Raw genomic sequence first — 22835 nt, forward strand, 5'->3', positions numbered from 1 at the left:
TTCATGCATTTTTCACAAACAGCAGTGTTATATAATAACATAGTACATTGTTAAACAGCGACACATTCGATATTGTAGTCTCCTGCTATAGCATTGTAACTATTTGCTACTCCATGAGAACCTGTGTCTCTGAAACCTAAAAGTAAATATAAACCCTAAAATTCTTCTGTCAAATTATTTTGTAATATATCCACAGGCTAGTTAGTTTCTCCACTCTGTGATAGATTGCTTATGACTATCAGGGGAAGTTAATTAGGTTTATTGTTTGAATATGTTAATTTAAATTAATTTTTGTATAAATATATTAGTCTTGTCCACATTAGGATACTCCTTTATTATATTGCTCATAGATAGCTTCCTATTAAATATATTTATTACATTCATAAATCTTTGTTTATGTTCTCCAAACCTACCTTGAAATGCCACTTCCCAGCCTCTCACCTTTTAAAGGAAAAGTCAGTCATGACGGGTGGAAAGTCATAAAGCCAATTAAGATCAAGCCTCATTTGGAATGAACAAAGAGAAATCCTAACTTGAGATACAGAGATTGCATATGATTGGATGGTAGAATTTGGTTTAAGATGTGAACTTCAGTGCTAGAATCAGATATTCTGTATTAAGGTTTGTTTCCTCCAGGCTTCTCCAGCAGAGAGAACTGAAATGCTACTAATGAGTTTACACTTCTGAAGTATGCTTTTTAGTTTAATGATACATTTGTATCATTAAACTAAAAAGCATAAAGTGGTGGGCTTCAGGGGGTGCTTCCTTCCTTGTAGTAACAGAAAGTTATGCTGAAGATAAATAATTTTTTTTACCTTCTCAGACTAGGTGAAAAAAAAAAAAAGAGCACTCCTATTTCTTCCCAGGAAAAATGCTTTTACCAGCTTGTCCAAAAAGGTAAAGAAATAAACCCATTTAACCTGTCAATCAAAAAAGCATGTTAGCCTTTAATTTGGAAAGCAGGAATGTAATTTGAAAGAGAAACTAATTAGGGTATGTTGAATGTTAATGTGCTCAAAAAACCCCACAAAACCCCTGAAATATTGAATATGCCTCAGTCTCTCCGACATATATAAGTAATGCTTTCTGATAGTGAATGCATGATAGAGAATTGCATGCTTGTTTGTTACAAAATATGTGTTATTAATAGTTTTGTGGAATATGAATAATAAATTACTATCTGATTTTCATTCTAATGGGAGAGACAAACTCTTATAGAAGAGACCCGACTGAGCAATTGCCATCAAAGATAAGTCTGTTCTGTCAATTCAATTAGCAAACCAGTTTTTCTGATTATCCACACTGTATCTGTATTTACTTCCCTTCCGGGCTGTTTTCTGGAGTGAAAGGTCTAATACTCTCTGAGATAAAACTCACATGTAGTTTTGGAAGTTTTGGGATCGTTTATGGACAGCATGGATGAGACACTGCCTGCTTGTCTCCCTTTCATAACACTATCCCGGTGGGTTTTGCATCCTTAGCATACCCACAGGCGCACACCAGGCAAGGTGGACTGTCAGAATTGTGCTGTCAAAACTACTGTGACAGCTCTCAAATTTCAGGCATTTTGTCCCAGGCCTCATTAAGGCTACAGGCTGATCTGTGATACTGCTAATACTCTTTCTGAAAGTTTGTAGTCTACGGTCACAATTGGATTCCACAACAAACAGGATGTTCTACAAGGTATTTCAGTGGTGGTGTACAAATTTGGAGTGCCCTGTTTTCCCCCTGTCCTTTTCCTACACAGCTTTTAGAAGGCTTAGGCAAGGCTGATGCAATGTAAGGAGCCGGAGACCAAGTCTGGGTGCAGGGATGTGATCACGTCTTCCTTTTTTTTTTTTTTTTGTAGAAATGAACCAATGCCTTGACTGCTTTTGAAACTACACTATTAGGAATATAGTTTTTGTGCACTGCCCTACTGAAATGAATGTTGACTTAAAATGGACAGACAGTATGGGTCTTACATTTGCATTGATCTTACTTGAGTGCATTTTCTTTTTTTTTTTTTTTGTTAAAGTATGTTTATTAGAAAGTACTGGGGATAGAGATGAGTCAGACATATTACAGGTTCATATAAAACATCTTGTCAAAAGTCTTCTATAATGTCATCTATCTAACAAAATCACTTTTAGGTAAGTATGCTCTGATGTGGGCTTCACTATAATGGTAGGTTGTCTTAACAGAGATGAGAATGTCTATGCATTTTCTTTGACTTTTGCATCAAAGCAAGACAGTGTCATATTTTCTAGTCAGTACAAACAACTATCACTCAAATGAGCTGATATGCTATTAGAGAAAGTCAGAGCACGCATGCTGTTTGTAATGGTTGGTCTGTGTTCTCTCTCTTGCTTTCAGAATGTATGTTTCTTTTCAGTGTATTTATTCCAATACTCTTGGGTCATATGCTGATTACGACTGCACTAATAGCACTAAAATGGTATCTCATTTTATGAGTATTTAGAGTTTTGATGGGTTTTACGATCTCTTGTTTATTTATTTTTTTTTAGAAGTATATTTTAGTGAAGTCTTTAGCATTTAATGAAACACTATTTACAATCTGGGAGAAAGAAGTTCTCTGTTTCCTCTCTTTCTTCCTCACTCATCACGGGTTTTTTTATGATAGGGAAATTTTACTTAAAAAATGAGTGAATGAGCATGTAGACAAGACTTTACTTCAATTGCAGTCATGATGAAAATTTGCACTACACTAACATTACAATAGAATGTTAGTTGTATCATAACACCCATGCCTGATGCTCCAGAACATCATCGTGTTGATTTAATATCCAAATGCAGAAATGTTTTCTGCATGATAGACCCTTGTTCTCTTAGCATCTCGAGTACACATAGTATCCTTTTCTATGATATATGCATGTCTCTGTCATTCTCTGTAGTAATGCTCATGATTGGTACAAATGGGTTAATCTCATGGCGAGTGTGGTATATCCAGTACATGGACTACATTTTATAGAGTAATGTTTTCCATTTAGCTCAGTAAAGCTTGGAGCATCATCTGCGCTGCAATTGTGTAATAAGAGCAGCAGTTCAATCATGTGTAACTTCTCTTCTGTTTGGGATTATCTTTGTATACATAGTTTTTCTATATCTTATTTAAAGAAAGATAATGTATAACCAGTATAAATCTGCTTCTATGCGGTAATCAATGTACAAAATGCTTGCATTTTGTTTATGCAGGATAAGAGGGAGTCTGTAATATTTCTCCTACAAACTAAACATAAGCATAGAAGTGTATAGAGGAATTAAAATTAACAGCTCAAAAATTAAACATTCTATACAACTCAGAATAATATCAGCTAAAGTATTTTTAGCACATTATGAGATATTGACTGTGGAGGCTGAATTCCTCCTTCACTCTCCTTTAGTATCTGGCAAGAAGCTCCTCAGAGAAGCTTAGACTTGTTCTTTTACAGGAAAATAGTTCCTGTAAAAATTTCCTGTGCTAGAGAGATGATGGCACTGCATAGTTCCACTTGTTTCATTAAAATTCGAGGATACCACATTTTAATACATTATGTACAAATTACATTGTTTCACTGTTCTCACCTGTAAGACCATAAGCTCAGACTGAATCTTCAGCGATGTGTAGAACCACATGTATGATCTTTAGATTAGTTTAGATATTTGTGTGCCTATTTGTTACGAAGTTGTCTGTTGGTACCTCTTGTGAGTTGATTAAGATTTTAGAAATTCTGCTGGAAGATTTTTTTATTCTTCATATGAAGTATTTCATTAGTGGGATTTTTAGATATACACTTTGAGGAAATACTCAAAGCTTGGAGAAAGGAAGAGGACAATTAAAAAAAAAAGAAAACAAAACCAAACAAACCAAACAAAACTCAGGTCAGGCACACAAATTATGTCTTTGCTTACAAGTGCTGAAAAGTGAGAAGTGTTCGCATATCCTGTAATGGCTGAATTCCTTTTTTTGTAAGGACAAAATTTAGTCTAATTCTGGTCTCAGTATAAGTTTCATTATGTTTTAGTGTAACAAAAGTGTTTAAATAGTTTATTTTGCCATAGAATCATAGAACGCCATGTTGGAAGGGACCTCAAGGATCATCTGGTCCAACCTTCCTTGGCAAAAGCACGGTCTAGACAAGAGGGCCAGCACCCTGTCCAGGTGAATCTTAAAAGTGTCCAATGTTGAGGAATCCAGCACTTCCCTGGGGAGATTGTTCCAATGGCTGATTGTTCTCATTGGGAAAAAGTTTCCTCTTGTGTCCAATTGGAATCTCCCCAGGAGGAACCTGTACCCATTACCCCTGCTCTCTTCCATGTGACTCCTGGTAAAAAGGGAGGCTCCATCTTCTTTGTAGCCACCCTTTAAATCCTGCAACATGGGGATAAGGACTCCCCTGAGCCTTCTTTTCTCGAGGCTGAACAAACCCAGCTCCCCCAGCCTTTCCTCATACGGCAGGATTCCCAGCCCTTTGACCATCTTTGTGGCCCTTCTCTGGACCCTCTCCAGCCTGTCCACGTCTTTTTTTGCACAGCAGCGACCAAAACTGCACATGGTGTTCCAGGTGTGGCCTGGCAAGTGCTGAGTAGAGTGGGATGATGACTTCTTTATCTCTGCTGGTGATGCCCCTGTTGATACAACCCAGCATCCTGCGGGCTTGCTGTGCTGCTGCAGCATGCTGTTCACTCATATTGAGCTTGTTGTCCACCAGGACCCCCAGGTCCCTTCCCACAGAGCTGCTTTCCAGCCAGGTAGATCCCAGCCTGCCCTCCTGGATTATGTTTTCCCAGGGGCAAGACCTTACACTTGTCCTTGCTGAACTTCATAACGTTCTTGTTAGCCCACTCTTCCAGCCTGTCCTGCTCTTCCTGCAGGGTGGCTCTCCTTTCCAAAGTGTCCGCTTCCCCACTCAGTTTGGTATCATCAGCAAACTTCATCAGGGTGCACTTGATCCCATCACCCAGATCACTTATGAAGATATTAAACTGTGTTGGGCCCAATATCAATCCCTGGGGACCCCACTTGTGACAGGTTGCCAGTTTGAAGAGGAGCTATTTACCACCACCCTCTGGGCGCGGCCTGTCAGCCAGTTCCCCACCCACCACACGGACCCCTTGTCTGGAGTGCAACACGTCAGTTTCTCTAGGAGGAGGCTGTGGGGAACCCTATCGAAAGTCTTGGAGACATCCAGGTAGACAATGTCCACCACTTGCCCCACATCAGCTGAGCAGGTTACTTTGTCGTAGAAGGCATAGAAGGTTTGTCAAGCATGATTTGCCCTTGATGAACCTGTGCTGGCTTTTCCCAATCATGTGCTTCATTTGACTTGTGTTTGCCCCCAGGAGGATTCATCCCATAACATTCCCAGGGACTGAAATAAGACGGATTGGCATGTAATTTCCTCGATTCTCCTTTATACAGTGTTCTTCTCCTGTACATTTTTCTTCTCCCATTCTGTATCTGAGCAAAAATTACTTCAAAAAATCTGAGAGTTCTGACAAGACAAAAAATGGAAGAGACAGAAATGAAGAATGATAAAAAAGAGAATGGATTACAGGGGAAGATCAAAAGTTAGGTACAGCAAAAGAGACTTCTTGAATGGTCCAGTTCTCAGTACTGATTTTCAAAAGCTTTGTCAATGGCATCCCAAAGAAATCAGGAAAATCATCTCTGTAGCTCTATATCCCTATTGCATTCAACTTTCTCTGCTGACAGTTATTTTTTTCTGTGTAAATGAGTGGAAAATTTACCAATTCTTTATTTCCTGAGCATCCTCTCATAAAACCTCAGGAAATTTCACCCAGAGTTTTGAAGATGGATGCACTCTCAGGTTTGGAACAACAACAAGAAAAAAAAACCAAGATGGTTTGTGTAAGCATCAGCGAAGATGGACAGAATAGGACAGAGGTTGTCTTGCTGAATCCCACGTGGTCTTGTTGTCCTTAGTTCTCACATACTAACATAATCATCTGCTGGCTGTGGCTGTTAGAAATTTATAGTTAAGGACCACTTCTATCAAATGAAGAATTGTCCTCTCCTCACTGTGAGAAAAGAAAGAAACCTTGGTTATTTAGGTTTCCTTTAACTCCTCCAATCAGCCTCCTGTTCACAATCTTTTGTAGCCTTTAAGAGGAATTCCCTGCTAACATATGCTCAGTAGATTCCTCAGTATATGGAACAATCTTGTTTGAGATGCTAAATTTTACCCTTTTGTAAGTTAGGGTTACACCTGTTAGATCTTTTCTTTAGAAAGTGAATTCCTCCAATCTGGAAATCTTGTCATTTTTTATGTGTTTAAAGGTCTAGTATTTGTACCTTTGGGCAATATTCTCTTGGCACTGTTTACTTTAAAGCTATAATGTGCAGCTAGTATATAACTAGTACAATATTTACTGGCTCCAACTGCCACTCAAAGGATTGTTATCTCTATGCCTTAGCATTGTTTTTACACCAAAGCCAAATCATATCTTCTTGGAGTTAGTTCATCCCAGAGTTTAATAGCTCCCATTTTAGTGAACATTAGTTTAAGAGAGCTTATGTTCTGAGTATAATTTTCTTTCAGTAAAATTAAATTAAATAAGCAGTTAAATTTGTTCAGTTTATATATGGGAAACAAAAGCAGTCTTTGTCTCTTTGAAAGATGCGTAGAGCTGCTGTATACAAACTGCCTTGCTTGCTGTGCAAAGGTTAGAAATCTGGCAGTGTAGAACCAAGCATCTGGGCTGAATGCATGATTTGACAAAATAATTTGTCACAGAACATGTCAAATCAATAAGTTAGTAACACATTTTTTGTTCTTTTAAAAATCACTCGTCGAGTCCTTTCTCCTGTGCTGCTACTGTATTACCTGAGGTCTTTGCCAGGTCTAAATTTCAAAGAATGTGTCAGAAAGAGGATTAGTCATAGGAAATCAAATAAACTATTCTTATGGCCAGCTCTCTAAAGGAAGAAGTCAGTATTTTTGGTTGCCCTTTTCTTCTTCCTTTGTATTCACTTTGAAAGATGCTGAAGCTTGTGGGAAGGTGATTGATTACTACTAAGTCTCCCACCTGACTGACATCTTCATAATCCTGTGCTGCTGGGTAAGGCAAGAGGGGAGTGCATTACCTGTGCATTTGAATGATTGTTTGCTGCTGAAAAACAGTAACTAGTACTAAAACTGAAGAAATCTTTACCAGAGGTCTGTATGATTCTGTGGTTTTTGACAAGGAAAATACATGTCTTTAATTTTTAACTGGCCACTAGGTGGCAATTGCAGACAAGTCAAGATTTGCTTAGGAATGCATATACACGTACATACCAGGCTGGTATTGCTATGATGACCTTGTCCATTTTCATATTTTCTCTATTTATTGAGCTACATGCTGTATTTTAAAAATTAGATCAGACTGTCTTAAAATTGTGTTTCATATAGCTGTCACAGAAAAGAACTGTTTATTCCTTTACAATAATAAACAAATGCTGCTACGGACAATAATTAAATATGGCAATTTTCCAAAAGAGGAAATCATGAAGGTTTTTTTTTTAATATATATTTCTGCTGTATAATTTCTCATGAGTGAGTTGCCACCAACTTTGGAGCTGCCAGACAAATTGTGTGAATTTGTGAGAGCCCTCAGGACTTGAAGTCTTGTTCTGGATTGCAAGAATACTACTTTGGGCAGTGTGCAGTTTTCCTTGCTATTTCTCCAGCAGCTTTGGCCTTTAACAGAGGAGTGAGCAGAGTGTTGATGGTTATGGAACAGGCTTACTGAACCTGTGCTCGCATTTCTTCTCAAATTGATTACCTGAACTATGAAAGCATAATGTATCAAAAGGTGCAGTCCCAAGTAGAGCAAGAAAAGACAACTGGAAAAAAACAGGAAAAGGAGTGAAAAAAATTTTTAATAAAAAAGTAAACGGGAAAAAATCCACTACAAGAATAAAAATTAAAAAGTAATTAGAAATACATAATATAAAGCTCAAAGGAGTTGTCATCTACCTATCTATTCTCATTATAATGACTGAAGTATTACTTCTGTTCCAAAAGTAATACAGTGCTAGTTATCAAATAGTTGCCATGAATTTAAAAGCTTACTTTGTGTTTCATTGTGTAGAGCTGAGTTCTTGTTCAAAAAGAGTAGTTGTGGCCTAATTCTTTTCATAAACTTTCTGGAGAAGAAGATAGTAAGATAAACTCCAGAAACTTTTGGACTTAAAATGCTTCAGTTTTTGCTGGAGTGCTACATTTCATGAGATAAAGTAAAATTTCACTGCTCTGAACATTTTTTAAACAGAAGAGAAAATCTGTGTTTTTCTCAAGTATTAGGAAATAATTGATTTCCTGAAGGAACAGCTGTTAGTTAGTTTGACAAGATCACAGTCCCAGTAAATATTATTGCTTATAACAAACACAACTAATTTTTGCTATTTGCTGGCATTGGTAACCACAGTAAAACAGTATTTAATCCCTCTATTGTCTTTATTTTGCTCTAGTGTTTGGCACCATTCCTCACTGTAACAGCAGGTGGATTAGTTGCCTCATCAAAGGATATATACATTATAGCTTTACCTGGTCTGACTGCTTCCTTACATCTGTTCAGTCTATCTTCTTGGCTGTTTTTGATCTTCCCTCATGACACGTACATACTCTATACTTTTATGAATGGATACTCTTATCTCAGCAGTAAGTTTTGTCTCTGCTCTTATTTTTAAATAAGCCCTTAGATCAGTGCAGGTATTAATGAGAATAAAATGTCTGTTGAATAGTCTGCAGCTACCTCCATGCATTCCCATTTATTTCAGTAACTTACTGGGTTTTTTTTCTGTTTTCCTCCCTGCAGTTTGTAGGTCTTCAGACAACATATTCCATAGATACTTAGAAATGCAGGTCTGAGCAGTTAGTAGATTAATGAGCCAGTTTCTAGTAAAAAAGAATTTACATATGGCTGTAGATGCCTTTGTATACATATATAGACACCTATTTCTAAGGAATTACTGGGGTTGACTGAGGTTATTTGCTCAAAAAAAAGCAATTTATGCTACTGAAAATGTATATGGAGAGAAAGAAGGAGGTATGGGTTAGCTGAATTAATATAAATAACTGAGGAAATGATTAAAACTCTACTTGACACAGAGTAAGAAACAATTAAAATGCACTACCAGCCTCTGTGATCAGGTGGGGTCTAACTATATTGACTTCAAAGGTAATTTATCCAACATATATCTGTATACTGTAATCCTTTGAAAGAACCGAAATAAAGTTTTTTTAACCTAGGAAAGAATCAAAAATCAGTTGCAAATGTAGATGAAGAATTTCAGATGCCAAAAATGGAACAGAAAGTATAACTGGTTGAGAAGAAACTCAGAACTGTATATTATTTGTTGGATTTTGATTAGGTTTTGTTTTCATTGATAATTCTCTTCTTTGATACAAAGACTTTCCTTATGCATTAGAGCATCCTTTCTGCAAGTCTTGAATGCTGTATGAGAAAGCTGCATTTGTGGGGTTCTCACAGAGACATCAAGAGACCATCAATTCAGAATCTCCTTGCCAAAGTGAGGTCTGTCATTGTTTCTGAATGGCTCTGTATACAGAAGCTAAGAGCATAGGCTAGAATCCACACTGTCTTCACCTGAAATAACAGAGAAAAGTAGAACAACTTTCAATAGAAGTATTTTCAGAAGCAAGAAAACAGAATTCTAACCTATGCTAAAACACCAGAGTAGAATGCATCAGGATCATCAGTCAGAAGAGATTATAGTGGCAAAAAAATCAGGTTATGGAGGTATGAGGAAAGAAATCGGCAGTCTGTTTTTCAAAATGTACAGTCTTAATCTAGTGTTTCTGGTGAGTTTTCCTTTTTTCTGCCATGCCTATGCTCTCTGCTTTTCCAGCGTGATGTTTTCTAAGGAGTTTAACGAAAAAGTAGTGATCCAACAGCCATCTAGATTCTGTGAAAATGAGTCAATTAACTGAAATTGTGAAAGCAGTGATGAATTGATGGAGTGTTAGGTCTCTGTGTGGCAGGTTCACTGCCAAAGAAAGGTTTCAGCTTTGGACACCCAGGAGAAAGACAGCCAGTCTGAGCTTACCCAAAGTGACTTTACTGCAGACTGGATTCTAAGGTTTTTTAGGTTTGATAACCGTATTATGAAATTTAATCTTTAATGATTTAATGCTTGTAGTGGGGTAAAAAAAAGGGTTTCACTGACAACAAAAGGTGAAAAAGCGTACAGTAGTTAAGGGAGCTTTCTACCAGCCATGACCTGAGATTCCACAATGCCAAGTGCCAGGTCCTGCACTTGGGTCACAACAACCCCAGGCAGCGCTACAGGCTGGGGATGAGTGGCTGGAAAGCTGCCTGGCAGAAAAGGACCTGGGGGTGCTGGCCGACAGCCGGCTGAACATGAGCCAGCAGTGTGCCCAGGTGGCCAAGGAGGCCAACAGCATCCTGGCCTGTATCAGCAATAGTGTGGCCAGCAGGAGTAGGGGGGTGATCGTGCCCCTGTACTCGGCACTGGTGAGATTGCACCTCAGATACTGTGTGCAGTTTTGGGCCCCTCACTGCAAGACAGACATTGAGGTGCTGGAGCGTGTCCAGAGAAGGGCAACGAAGCTGGTGAAGGGCCTGGAGAACAGATCTGGTGAGGAGCAGCTGAGGGAACTGGGATTGTTTAGTCTGCAGAAGAGGAGGCTGAGGGCAGACCTTATCGCTCTCTACAACTACCTGAAAGGAGGTTGTAGTGAGGTGGGTGTTTGTCTCTTCTCCCAAGTAACAAGTGATAGGATGAGAGGAAACTGCCTCAAGTTGCATGAGGGGAGGTTTAGATTGGACATTAGGAAGAATTTCTTCACTGAAAGGTTTGTTAAACGTTGGAACAGGCTGCCCAGAGAAGTGGTTAAGTCACTGTCGCTGGAGGTATTTAAAAGACATGTAGATGTGGCACTTAAGGGTGTGGTTTAGTGGTGGACTTGGCAGTGCTGGGTTAAGGGTTGGACTCAATGACCTTAAGGGTCTTTTCCAACCTAGATAATTGTATGGTTCTATGAAAACCATAAAAAATGGAATTTTCCATTTATACAATCATGTAGTTCTTACTAATTGTGTTGCAGGTTTACCAAAATTGTTGATGAAGCTTAGATGTACATTTTTGCATGCGTTTTCCATAATTAAGACAATACAATTCTTTTTCTCAGAGCTGGCGTTTTAAGACGTGATGCACCAGCTGGCTACAGTTTCTGCAAAATATTTGTTTCTGTCTTTAATATTTGAATTTGAATGTTATGCTACAAGTGTACCTTATATATATGAAATAAAAAAATAATTTTACAATTTGCTTGGGAATGAAACCAGTCTTTCTATGGCTTTCTACTGCCACACCATTAAAGGCTTCAATTCTATCTCAGTTGGAAATCATGTGAAGTAGAGAGAAGTCAATGGGTTGGCATGGAGATACATGGTTTAATCAATTACAGTAGTGTTATAGAAACAGAATCATAGAATCACAAGATAGTTGAGTTTGGACAGGACCTCTAGAGATTGTCTAGTCCAACCCCCTTGCTCAAGCAGGGTCCACTAGAACAACTTTCTCTGGACCATGTCTAGTTGGGGCTTGAGTATCTCCCAGGATGGAGGCTTCACAGCCCCTCTGTGCAACCTGTTCTAGTGTTTGGCCACAGTCACAGCAGAAAAGGTTTTTCTATGTTTAAATGGAATTTCCTGTAATTGTTTATGACCCCTGCCTTTTGCCCTGTCATTGGGCACCAGTGAGAAGAATCTGGCTCCATCTTCTTTATGCATCAGGCATTCTGAGCAGAGGGGAAGGATCACCTCCCTTGACCTGCTGGTGATGCTTTTCCTGGTGCAGCCCGGGATGCTGTTGGCGTTCCCAGGTACAAAGGCTCATTGGTGGTTCATGTTCAACTTGTTTTTCACGAGGATCTACAGGTCCTTTTTTGCCAAGCTGCTCTCCAGACTGTGAACTCTATGAGATCCTGATAGCCCATTTCTCTAGACTCTTGAGGTCCCTCTGAATACCAGGGCAACCTTCTGATCCATCAACCACTCCTTCCAGTTTTGGATTGTCTGCCATCTTGCTGAGGTTGCCATCAGTCCTGTTATCCAAGTCATTAATGGAGGTGTTGAGCAGTAGTGGCCACTGGGGCACTCCACTAGCACCTGGCCTCCAGCTGGTCTTTGTGCCACTCATCAAAACCCTTTGAACCTGGCAGTTCAGCCAGTTTTCAGTCCACCTCACTGTCCATATATATCTTGTACTTCATCAACTTGTCTATGAGGCTTTTATGAGAGATTGTTTTGAAAGCCTTGCTAAAGTAAACAACATCTGCTGCTCTCCCTTCATGCACCGAGCTCGTCACTTCATTGCAGAAGGCTATCATTGGTTAAGTGTGATTTTCCCCTTGTATCCATGCTGACTACCCCAGATCATCTTCTTGACTTCAATATGTTTGCAAATGTTTTCCGGGATTATTTACTCCGTCACCTTCCCAGGAATTGAGGAGAGGCTGATTGGCCTGTAGTTTACTGCATCCTCCTTGTTGTCCTGGAAGAAAGGAGTGACATTTGCTTTCTTCTGGCACTCAGGAACCTCCCCTGATCATCACAGCCTTTCAAACCTAATTGAAACTGGGATCTTGCCTTCATCTATTGTTCTCTCCATTGGAACCTCTGGAAAAGAATTTTGGATTATGGTGTTAGTTTTGTTTTTTTTTTACTGTTTGTTTTTTGTTTTGTTTTGTTTGTTTTTTTAACCAGTGCTAGGGTTTTCTTGTTAATCATCCAGTAGAATAGCTTGACTACTTTTTTTTCCAGTCAAGAACAATGAGAGGAAGTATTAATAGTTAACTTTCACGACCAGTTTTTCCATCACACAATTTCAAGTATATTCCTTCTTGTCTGTTGGAGCATAATTGTTCAGAGAGAGCAATTTTGCTTCTCTATAACTTTTAACAAGATGTGGGTGCCCTTTTCTAACAATAAGGGATAACAGACATATCTCAGATTGGGTCTGTGAAGGTTTTGCAGAAATATACTTAAAATAAATACATAAAAGCGAAAATACAGGCTGTATTATGTAGTTCGAGGTGGTAATAGTCGTTTACCAAAGCCACATCAATCTTCCACCTTTGATACAATGAAACTGTCACATAATTTTCAACTCAAGCAGAGGAAAGCTTTCCATTCGGAAGACTCTTCTGAAATTGTCTCATTTCTCCATCCTTTTAAATATCTAAAGTATATTTATCTAATCAAATATGATAATCTAAATCTTAGAAATCATCATCTCCAGGGGAATCTTAGGTCAATTTGTGTAAGTATGTCACATACAGATAGATTGAACTACTCACTGGAAATTCCTGTCTTTGTCTACTGACCATAGAGGGATTCTAGAGAGCTAGTTTAGACCAATGGCTAGCCTAAAGACTTCTAAAATTTGATGGGAGGAGTCTATTAAGCTATTCCAATAGTTTAAAGATGAGCATTACCACTTTCATGTTACTTGAGTTACTTCTCTTCAGAAGATTTATTCAAATTATGAGTTGTTAACTAATTTACAAGTGAAAGTACATTTTGGACTTGCAATTACTTACTAGTGTTTTTCAGAATTATTAGTAACACTTCTAAAATTGCATTAAAAGCAGACTTTCTGCATATGCTGCCGGTGGAAACAAGATGGCAATATAGTAATTTATTTTTACCATTGTAGGTAGATTTTGAAATAGATTTTTATTTATTTCACTTTATTCAGGATTTTGAAGCTAAGAAGTTAAGGACCAATATTAAGTGAGAGTAACTATAAACAATTCTTTAGCCTGTGCTGGAGGTTATCTTATTAAGTACATGTCAATATCAGCATAGAGCCCAATGAAAAGTCCATACAATGATCTCTATTGTTAAAATTATTCAAGTCAGAATTAAAATATTATAACTTTGTTTTTTAAATGTGTAAAATTAGGCTCCCAAATTCATGTCCAGGTATGTAATAAAGGACTTAATTTTCTAAACTTCTGAGGATCTACTAGCTTCCATGGTCCCTTAAACTGCATATGTGAACAAGCACTTGTTATCAATAGGAATCAAGAGTTATCAACAGAAATGTTAGTTTCGTGCACAGATTAAATAACCACTTGTTTCAAAATAGGTTAATAGCATTACAATAACCACTGCCACAACTATATTTTTAAATGTTTCTAGAAAGTGAAGAATAAAATATTAAAGATGACAAGTGTTTCTTCTGCGTCAAACTTCATATTGATGGATTGAGAGCAGTGTTCCTAGTTTACAATGTTCCTACATTTACACATGTTGTGAAAATATTATGTAGTAGTTCCCTGTCTCTCTCTGTATAGTGCTGTGGCGGGTGTTCAGCTTTAATACATGTAATTGTAGATCTTTAAGGGTGATACTAAGACTAGAAATGATACTGTTCTGTTTTGGGTGTTTTGTTCTTTTACTTCTGCTTTAAATTTCAATAGCTTTTGCAGTCTGATTACACCCCTCTTAAGTTTAAAATAACAATTCTGAGTTCAAAATTACATAGAAAATGATTGTTCTGATTTGGAAATTGTATAGCACTATTCCCATCTGCTGAATTCACAGTATTGTATAACATTAGAATGTTCATCTGATTCCTGAGCCACTTGCAAAATAATTGTGTGGAGTTACGAAAATTGAGCTTGATACAGCTTATGTCTTGTTGTATGTTACCTTTCTTGATGAAGTCATAGTGACACAAAATAACAGAAGGAAGCTATTGTGTGTCATCTTTTGTGCTTTACTGGAAGTGTATGAACCCAGATCTTTAAAGAAAAATCTGTTATTCCTAGTCCTGCATGTTTGTTGATAAGCTGAGTTCTCACTGTTAACCTTGACGGACACGCTGTAGTTAATAAAGAGCTCTTTCTTTTATTTTAGCATGAATTTCAAAAAAGTGGCAGTAGATACCAGAAAAATTTCTAGAGGCTGAAGAGGAATCTGTTCCCTTAGCTTAAGACTGGGTTCACATGCATTTTTTTCTTGAAAGTAATGGACCATGCATAAAAAATACAGAAGAAAATTATTTTTATTGGGTTACTAATTATGTTCTATGGTGCATCCAGAGATTAGGATTTGGAAAGTCTACCAGCTTCCAATTTTCAAGGAAGAGCAAATATTCAATAGTATCTATAGTTGCAGAAGTGGGAAGATTCCTTTGAAAGGCAAAGTGATTAATCTCATTATATGGGAAAAACTTCTTGGCATTATTATCACTAATGTTCTTATGCTGCTTATAAACTATTCATAAACATATTTCCATAAAATTTAACTTACTAAGCTTTTTTATTATTCTTATTTGTAGAACATTCAAGGTATCTCTAAACATCCAGTTAGAATTACAAAGAAACAGTACATAAAAGGTAAGTTATGTTTTTATTAACATGAAAAAGTAATTTCATCTAACTATTTTACTGAGTTATATTATATTTTAAAGCAGACCAATAGCTCCAGCATTGAAGAATAGAACAGGTTATTGATGCTTAGTTACACATTATCATTTAAACTAATTTTGATGGTTGTTCCTGCAAAAAAATTGCTCTTTCAGCACTGATCTAAATAGTAACAAACTTCTAGATTTTCAGTTTCCCTCGACTTTTAGTCTCCCTATTCCTTTTTCCAGATGAAATTATACATCTTAACTCCATTAAATATCCTAGGGATGATTTTGTCTGCATTCAGCTCATAAGGCTTTTCCTGGAGAGATATTTAAGATGGGTCATTTTAATCAAACTCACAACTAAACACCAATAGTTAGTCAGATGCGTTGTTTTTGATAACAGAAGTGGATTTAAGACATGATACAGAGACAATCAAAGTAAAACCTAGAAAAGCATAACCCAAGTGATAAAGCAAGAAATCCGTAATAGTAGACTCAAATACAAGAGAGAGATTTGCCAGCATAAATTCTCCTTCTTGAACACCTACAGCCATAGCTGGGAAATGCTGCTCATTTGTTGCACTTGGGTGCAACAGATTAGGGCAGACTTGCCTTTTCACAGCTGTTCACTCCCTGCATTTTAAATAGTACAGATCATAAAACAGGAGTCTGTTGAAGACCATGTAAAACTTTGATAGCAGTTTTATTTTATCTACCTGATTTATTTTTATAAGTACTTTTTAAAAGTTGTTATAAAAACATGTATGAGCAGCGACTGTGTAAACCTGAGCTGCTGTGCATAACTGTGGCACATAGGCCTTCCTGGAAGCAGTCCAATTAATTTTGTTAATGATCTTATATTATGTGCTTCTCAAGATTGTATTTCTAAATTTTTCATTGCTGTATCAAGACACACATTTTTTCCACTTTTATGCTGATCGGATTAATTCTGTTGTATTTCAAACCACCATCCCTTTCTACACCAAGACAAGTGGTATTCCCAGGATGCACTGAGTTTCTAATACCTTGTCAATGCACATTATTGCTTTGAGATATTATAGGGGGGTTTTGTCATTAGAATTTGGATGCCTATATCAGCTGTGTGTTCTCAATATTGTATTTCCCCTGCCACCTGTAACTCAGAATCTGGTTATTAACACATTGCTGCAGCATGTTCAGAGATAAGAAAATATGTTTTTTGGTTCATCTCTACAGACTCTTCCTTATCTGAGTGCCTCCTTTATTAAGTGATCTGTGAATAACGTTAGTTATTGTAGATATTAATTAGCCAGTGTTTTGGGAAGGTTTGGTTTTGAGAAAGAAGGAGAAGTGGTACTGCAAGGATGGCAGAGGTAAAGATGTTGAAAGAGTAGAGAGATATCAGAGAAACTGATAGAGGAAAATAATTATGATGCTGGCAGTTAGTGCTCTGCTAGGTTGCTTATATTGCCATTTGTGTGGCTTTAGTAGTGTGTTTGGTGTGTCATTTAAAACCTCCTATGGTTTGCATCACAATATTTTTGGGATGGGGTTTGGGACTTAAATATCTATCTCCTTGCTAGGAAAAGAAGAGGAAATAGTAACTATTTCCCCAAGAACGTTGTTTGTTTCAAAAAAAGGATATACATTTTTAGCAGCAGGTAAGTTACTGTGTATTATTGTTCTCATAGGTACATTAATGTTCAGAGTTCTGTCGTCTCTTGTTCCCCTCTCCTTTGGATGACATTATATTTTACAAGGCTGTCAAATCTCTTAGTATCAATTAATATTGTTATATGATGTATACTCCTTGGTGTGCTTTGAAAGTGGATGATAGGTAAGCCTTGTCAGTAGAAACAAAGAGCTAATAACATTGATTGACACCTGAAGGTAATGAAGGAATCAGACACCTTGTGATCTGTACTCGGAATATAACTTCTTCAGGATGAGCTTTTTACAGGCATCTGGGGGTTTTTTTTGAGCGTGAGGAAATGACTGCAGTCCAGGCTTGTATTTTAATTTGTGATAGTTTGGTTAAAATTCAGGTGTGTTTTTATTTTAGAGCAACAGATTTATTTTAATATTCTGTTTTCTAGATTTTTCACATATTGAGTTAAGAATCCTTGCTGACTTATCAGCTGAACCAGAACTTTTGAAACTGTTCCAAGAACCTGAAACCACTGATATCTTTTCCACACTAGCTTCTCAGTGGTAAGAGGAAATGTTGCATTTTTTTGATAGTAATTAGGCAAAATAGTAAGAATAACTTAAACTGTTGTATTACTGCACAGTGATAACAAAAGACAGTATTTTGCTACAGTATCTATTGTTAATACTGTTTTAACACTGTGAATTATAATTCCTTTCTGTCTTTCTGAGCCTTTCCTTCTCGACTGTGGTAATTACCATATGACAAAATGTTGCAGTCCAGCTGACCAGTATGAGCCTTGTGGCTAAAGCTGGTACAATGATAAATTGTGAACAGTACATGCTGATTAACTTTCTCACTGTATTATTGCTCAACCAATTCTTTTGAAAAATCCAGAGCAGCAGGTAAGTAGGTTATCCATCTGAAAAATTGCAGAAAACCTTTTTCTCAGTAAGAGTACAAGCATTTTAAAAACCTGCTTTGTTTTCCAGTAGAATTATTGGAATCAAATTACATACGTAAAAGAAACAAGGACTAGAGCTCATAGGATTCCTTTGAACTTGTAGGGTTTAGTGCTTCCATCTTCTGATGGATTATGTGATACTTGGAAAAAGTGGAACTTCAGTAATTAAAAAAAAGTATTTCCTATCTCCATTCTCAGATTACTATTTACTGATCTCTTCAGCATGCAGATGAAAAGATTAACTATGAAAAAAGACAGAATATTGGTTACTTAGCTGTTTGGAGGTATCTCTTATTACTGTTTAAGTCATGGTGATGCCTAAAAATCTTACTTGAGACTGGGACTCCCCTTGTACTGAAAAGTGCATGAGCATTCCATAACGTTCAAGAATCTTACAGATTGAACAGATAGGTCAGAAAAAGATTGAATAAAATTCTATGACATATAAGCAGATTAAACGGAATGATGTCATGTAAATGTCATGCAATTTTTGTATTTTCTCTTTGTTTCTCTCTGTCTGTCTTTTAATCTTTTAGCTCTATTTTTTGCTGGAAGATTTTTAGCTGAAAATGTAAGCAAAAATAGATATGATGAATTCATCAGTCCTGATCTAGCTCAATTCCTATCCTACAGTTTCTAAATTTTTTCAGGCATAGCCTTCCCTACCACAGTATTTCATACTCACTGCAGTATTTGCTAATATACTCTGAAGCAGTACAAAGAAACAAAATGGAGCTCAAATTATAATTACCCTGCTACCAACAACTGAATCAGCTCTTGAGACATGTGCATTCTGGGAGAACACAACTCAAGGTCACAAACATCCCAACAAATATAGCTATGGAAAGATCACCGTTCTCTTTAGAGTTGCTTAGAAGCTTCTATTGATATTACAATCAATTCTTAGCTCTAACATGGTATCACTAGAACCTCGTGATGGAGTTAAATCCTTATCTTAGTTTGGAGGTATATTGCAAATGTATGCATGAAGATGAGTCAAATTTTGTCTCAAGTCTGGGCAAGGCTCCAGAAATACCATTCTATTCAGCAACCTAACAGCTCTTGGCAGCCGTCAACCTCTTATAGTTGCTACACAGTAACTTTAAATTTAATGAAATATTACAGGCAAATATTTTTATCAGACAGAATTGTCATGATGTGTCTACAAAATCATTACATAATGATTCTGCTGAATTTTCTTTTAAGCTTCAGGAAAGCTAATGCTTGAAAGTAACTTTCTATTGAATCTATTATATGACTGTTATTAATTAAAGAAACACAAAGGGTGTGTTTAATCTCATCTAACCTTGGACATGTGTTACATATCTGGTGAGATTCATTTGACCTATTGTTGATGTCCCGTGTGTAGTAAGATCAATCACACATCAAAAGTGTTGACTTCTTACCCTTAAGAACAAGGCAGGTCTGGGGTGGCAGCTCACACGTAGACATCTGTATTTCTTCTGACAAATTCAATTCCTCCTATTAGATCTGTTCCCAGTGAACTCACCTTGAGTTTTGGAACATTGTCCTTAATTTATTTAGTGCCGAAGAGAAGACATAAAATCACAAGCTTCACAAATACTTTCTCATTCCAGGTACTTACTCATCTCTCATAGTTGATAAATAAAATCTTTAGGGCAAACAATTAGCTTATCAACTTTATTGTAGTTGGTTCCACCTCATACAGGTTTCAACACTCATTAATGTTGAAACGAGTTATGAGAAGGAAGAGCAAAATAAACAACAAACCTTTTATCTCCTGTCAGTCGCCTGATTTTCTCTGGGTCTTAATCTTTTAAAATCTGTGTAAGTGATATACCAAGTGGAATAGCAAATGTTTTATTCTGTCTGAAGGAATTGCACGTTGTTGCTATTTGTGGATCTTTTTTTATGGATCTTGGACAATTGGAAAGCCTTGATAAAAAAGATTTTTTCTCTAAGAGATCTATAAAGAATGAATTAGTTTCTGAAGCTTCCTCAGAACTAAAAAATTAAGTTAATGTCAGTGTCTGATAGCGTTCCAGCCTCTGAATGAGTGTGAGTTGGTATCTTTTAGCAGGTGTTCTGCAACTAAAAATCCTTAGACTAATGAATATTAAATCACAAATAGTAAAGAATGTATTATTAGACAAGAATCTGAGCCACACCCTAGAATCCAACCAAGTTTTATACCAGTTTATTTGCTTTCTTTTTCTCCCTAAGCTCCATGGCTTGTCCACTGAAATGCACTTCAATTCCTTAGCTGTCCTTCAGGCTAAAGCCTTCTTTCTGAAATCCATCCTTTTGAAAAAACTTTACAGGCTTTTTATAGCATTTGGCAACAAATACACACGGTGGGCACTTTCTGCAAAGGGGTTAGCTGTATGAGTTTCTGATTGAATTAAGATCTTTTATGTATAAAAGCTTTCCTTTCATAATTTGGTTAAGTGTTCTTTACCGTGACTCAGTCTATCTCTGGGACCTTAGAGATGCATCTCTCTTGGAAACCTGTTGGATCCATGTTTCTATTAAACATATTTCATATGGAATCTTTACACTGGGCAACAGTGAGATGCATAAGTATGTGTCAATGCAAACTATGCCTGTACATTACAGCAAAAGGCTGAATGGATGTCCTATTGTGCTAAAATTCAGTGTAATGTGCAACACCATACCTAACCCAATAACCCTAGCTGAGAGACAATCCTCTCTGCAAGACTGGACTGTAATCTTGTACTCCTACGGCTAGCGTACAGAGAGAGCTCATTTCAGGAGTAACACAGTCTCCACTAGTCTGGGCTTCCCTGCACTATGCTCAACTGTTTGCTGTAGACACTATTGATACTGCTTGTTGTAGATTAGTTTTCAAATATGTGTTCTGTTTGACAGAACTGTCTCAAAATTGCTATTCAAATAAAACTCTCAGAAGCTGGTGTTAACTAGTCACTTAACGCAAGTTTCTGGGTACTGTCATGCTTAGTCTCATATGTTTTGTCTTTAAAGTGCTTTTTTCACATGAGAATAAAGTTCATGGAATTCATGGACTAAAATAAAAATGGTGTCCGTTGGCCACTTTGCAATAGATTTACTTATATTGGCTTTTTTTGTCAGTGAAAAGTCCAAGCTTCTCTCTGACTTGTATATCCAGTATATTTTCTGGTCATCTAACATTTTTACCACAGATAAAACTAAGATGATATAAATAGAATTTAATGTTCAATTGTATATGCTTAGTACTATTCCTACTCTTATCCTATCATGTCTGTAATGGTGATCATATGCCATTACCAACATTATCTTACAGTGAGTACTGTGTTATGGTCCACAAAGAGTAAGCCATAAATGACAGGTCAACATCTGCTGTTACAAGAACACCAAGAGTGCATTATGTTAATGACCTACTTGCTACTGAACACAGAGTAAAGTTTCAAGGCTTGGCTAAACTTTTGAAAATTCATGGTATAATGGATTCCATCTACCTGCAAGATCAGCTGGTGTTGTATTGTCTTGATGTCCTGTGACAGTTATAGTCCTTTGAAAACCAAATCATCATCCAGGTGCTGAAGATGATGAGAGCGGTCTTGGCAGCTGTCTGACTAACTGCCATAAGACATCCAAATGACAACAAATCTCAGAATGAAATTGCTCTCACTTCTTTAATCTAGCTTTTATGCAATAAATGAAAAATAACTAATTGTATTTAAAGTGCTGTTGATGGGCATATCTTAAAATCCCTTTCAAAGAAAGAGATTGAAAAATAAGTTTACAATATTCTAGGTAGTCTGCAATTTCTTTCTTAATTAGAGGTGCAGTGACTACAAATCTCTTTCAAACTGTTCGTTTGTCACCCTTGTCAGTAGGCTGTTGTTCCTCTGTCGTCGTATATACTCATATTGACCATATTCGGTCAAAATCCAGGAAAAGTATCTTGGTTTAGCTAAGCACATAAGCATACCATATGTATGTGATTTCATCTTACCTGACTGATGCCTGCTTTCCTGCCTGAGAGCTTTTTTGAATGGGCACAGTACTGCTTCAGAGTTCCTGTGGTTCCTCCATCAAGGGTCCTGAGGGCAGCCTAGCCATACGCATGCAACTTTATGGCTCTGGAACTAGATTTTAATGTTGAAAGTGGTGTCACTGTGTTCCAATGTTTGATACAGACATCTCTGATATCTGCAAATCATATTCCTATATTTTAGGTTCCTGAACCTGAAATAGAATCCAAAACCTAACATTGGGTTGCCATGCTCTGTGTACAGTGCCAAAGTAGGCATCTCAAAGGGTGAAAAAAGCTATATGCTGACCGCAGAGCCATCTAAGAGAAGGTAATGAGAAATTCTAATCACAGAAGTTTGCATTTGTACTGCTCTTAGAAAGTGGAACAGAATGACAAGGAAAGCCAATGAAGATACCTGCTAGATAGGTAGTGTTCTTTGAAAACAGTGAGAAGGATTCACTCTTTTCGAGTGTCTGTGGTGCCCAGCTTTTGTATTAGAGCTAGGTGCTTGGAGACCTCAGTTCAACTTTTTAAATCTTAGACAAGTCTACATCTCTCTCCTCCCAGGTAAATCACAGAATCATAGAATACTTGGGTTGGAAGAGGCCTTTAAAGGTCATCTAGTCCAGCCCTTCTGCAGTGAGCAGGGACATCTTTAGCTACATCTGGTTGCTCAGAGCTGCGTCCAACCTGGCCTTGAACGTTTCCAGTGATGGGGCTTCTACCACCTCTCTGGGCAGCCTGTTCTAGTGTTTTGCCACCCTCATAAAAAACTACTTCCTTATATCTAGTCTGAATCTGCCCTCTTTTAGTTTAAAATCATTACTCCTTGTCCTATTGCAACAGGCCAACTAAAAAGGTTTCC

The 22835-nt window shown here is 37.3% G+C and overlaps 1 protein-coding gene across 1 annotated transcript in view; it reads left to right on the top strand.

Annotated features, from left to right (window-relative positions):
* POLN (DNA polymerase nu) overlaps positions 1-22835 on the top strand; it is an 82584-nt gene that overhangs the window by 31682 nt on the left and 28067 nt on the right. Inside the window, exons 15-17 of the mRNA XM_086464833.1 lie at positions 15323-15380; positions 16960-17037; positions 17473-17587. Coding sequence (XP_086320959.1) covers positions 15323-15380; positions 16960-17037; positions 17473-17587 — 251 coding nt within the window. The remainder of the gene's footprint in view (positions 1-15322; positions 15381-16959; positions 17038-17472; positions 17588-22835) is intronic.

The sequence above is a fragment of the Leptosomus discolor genome, chromosome 4 (assembly GCF_034619465.1).
Source record: "Leptosomus discolor isolate bLepDis1 chromosome 4, bLepDis1.hap2, whole genome shotgun sequence".
NCBI classification, from domain to species: domain Eukaryota; kingdom Metazoa; phylum Chordata; class Aves; order Leptosomiformes; family Leptosomidae; genus Leptosomus; species Leptosomus discolor.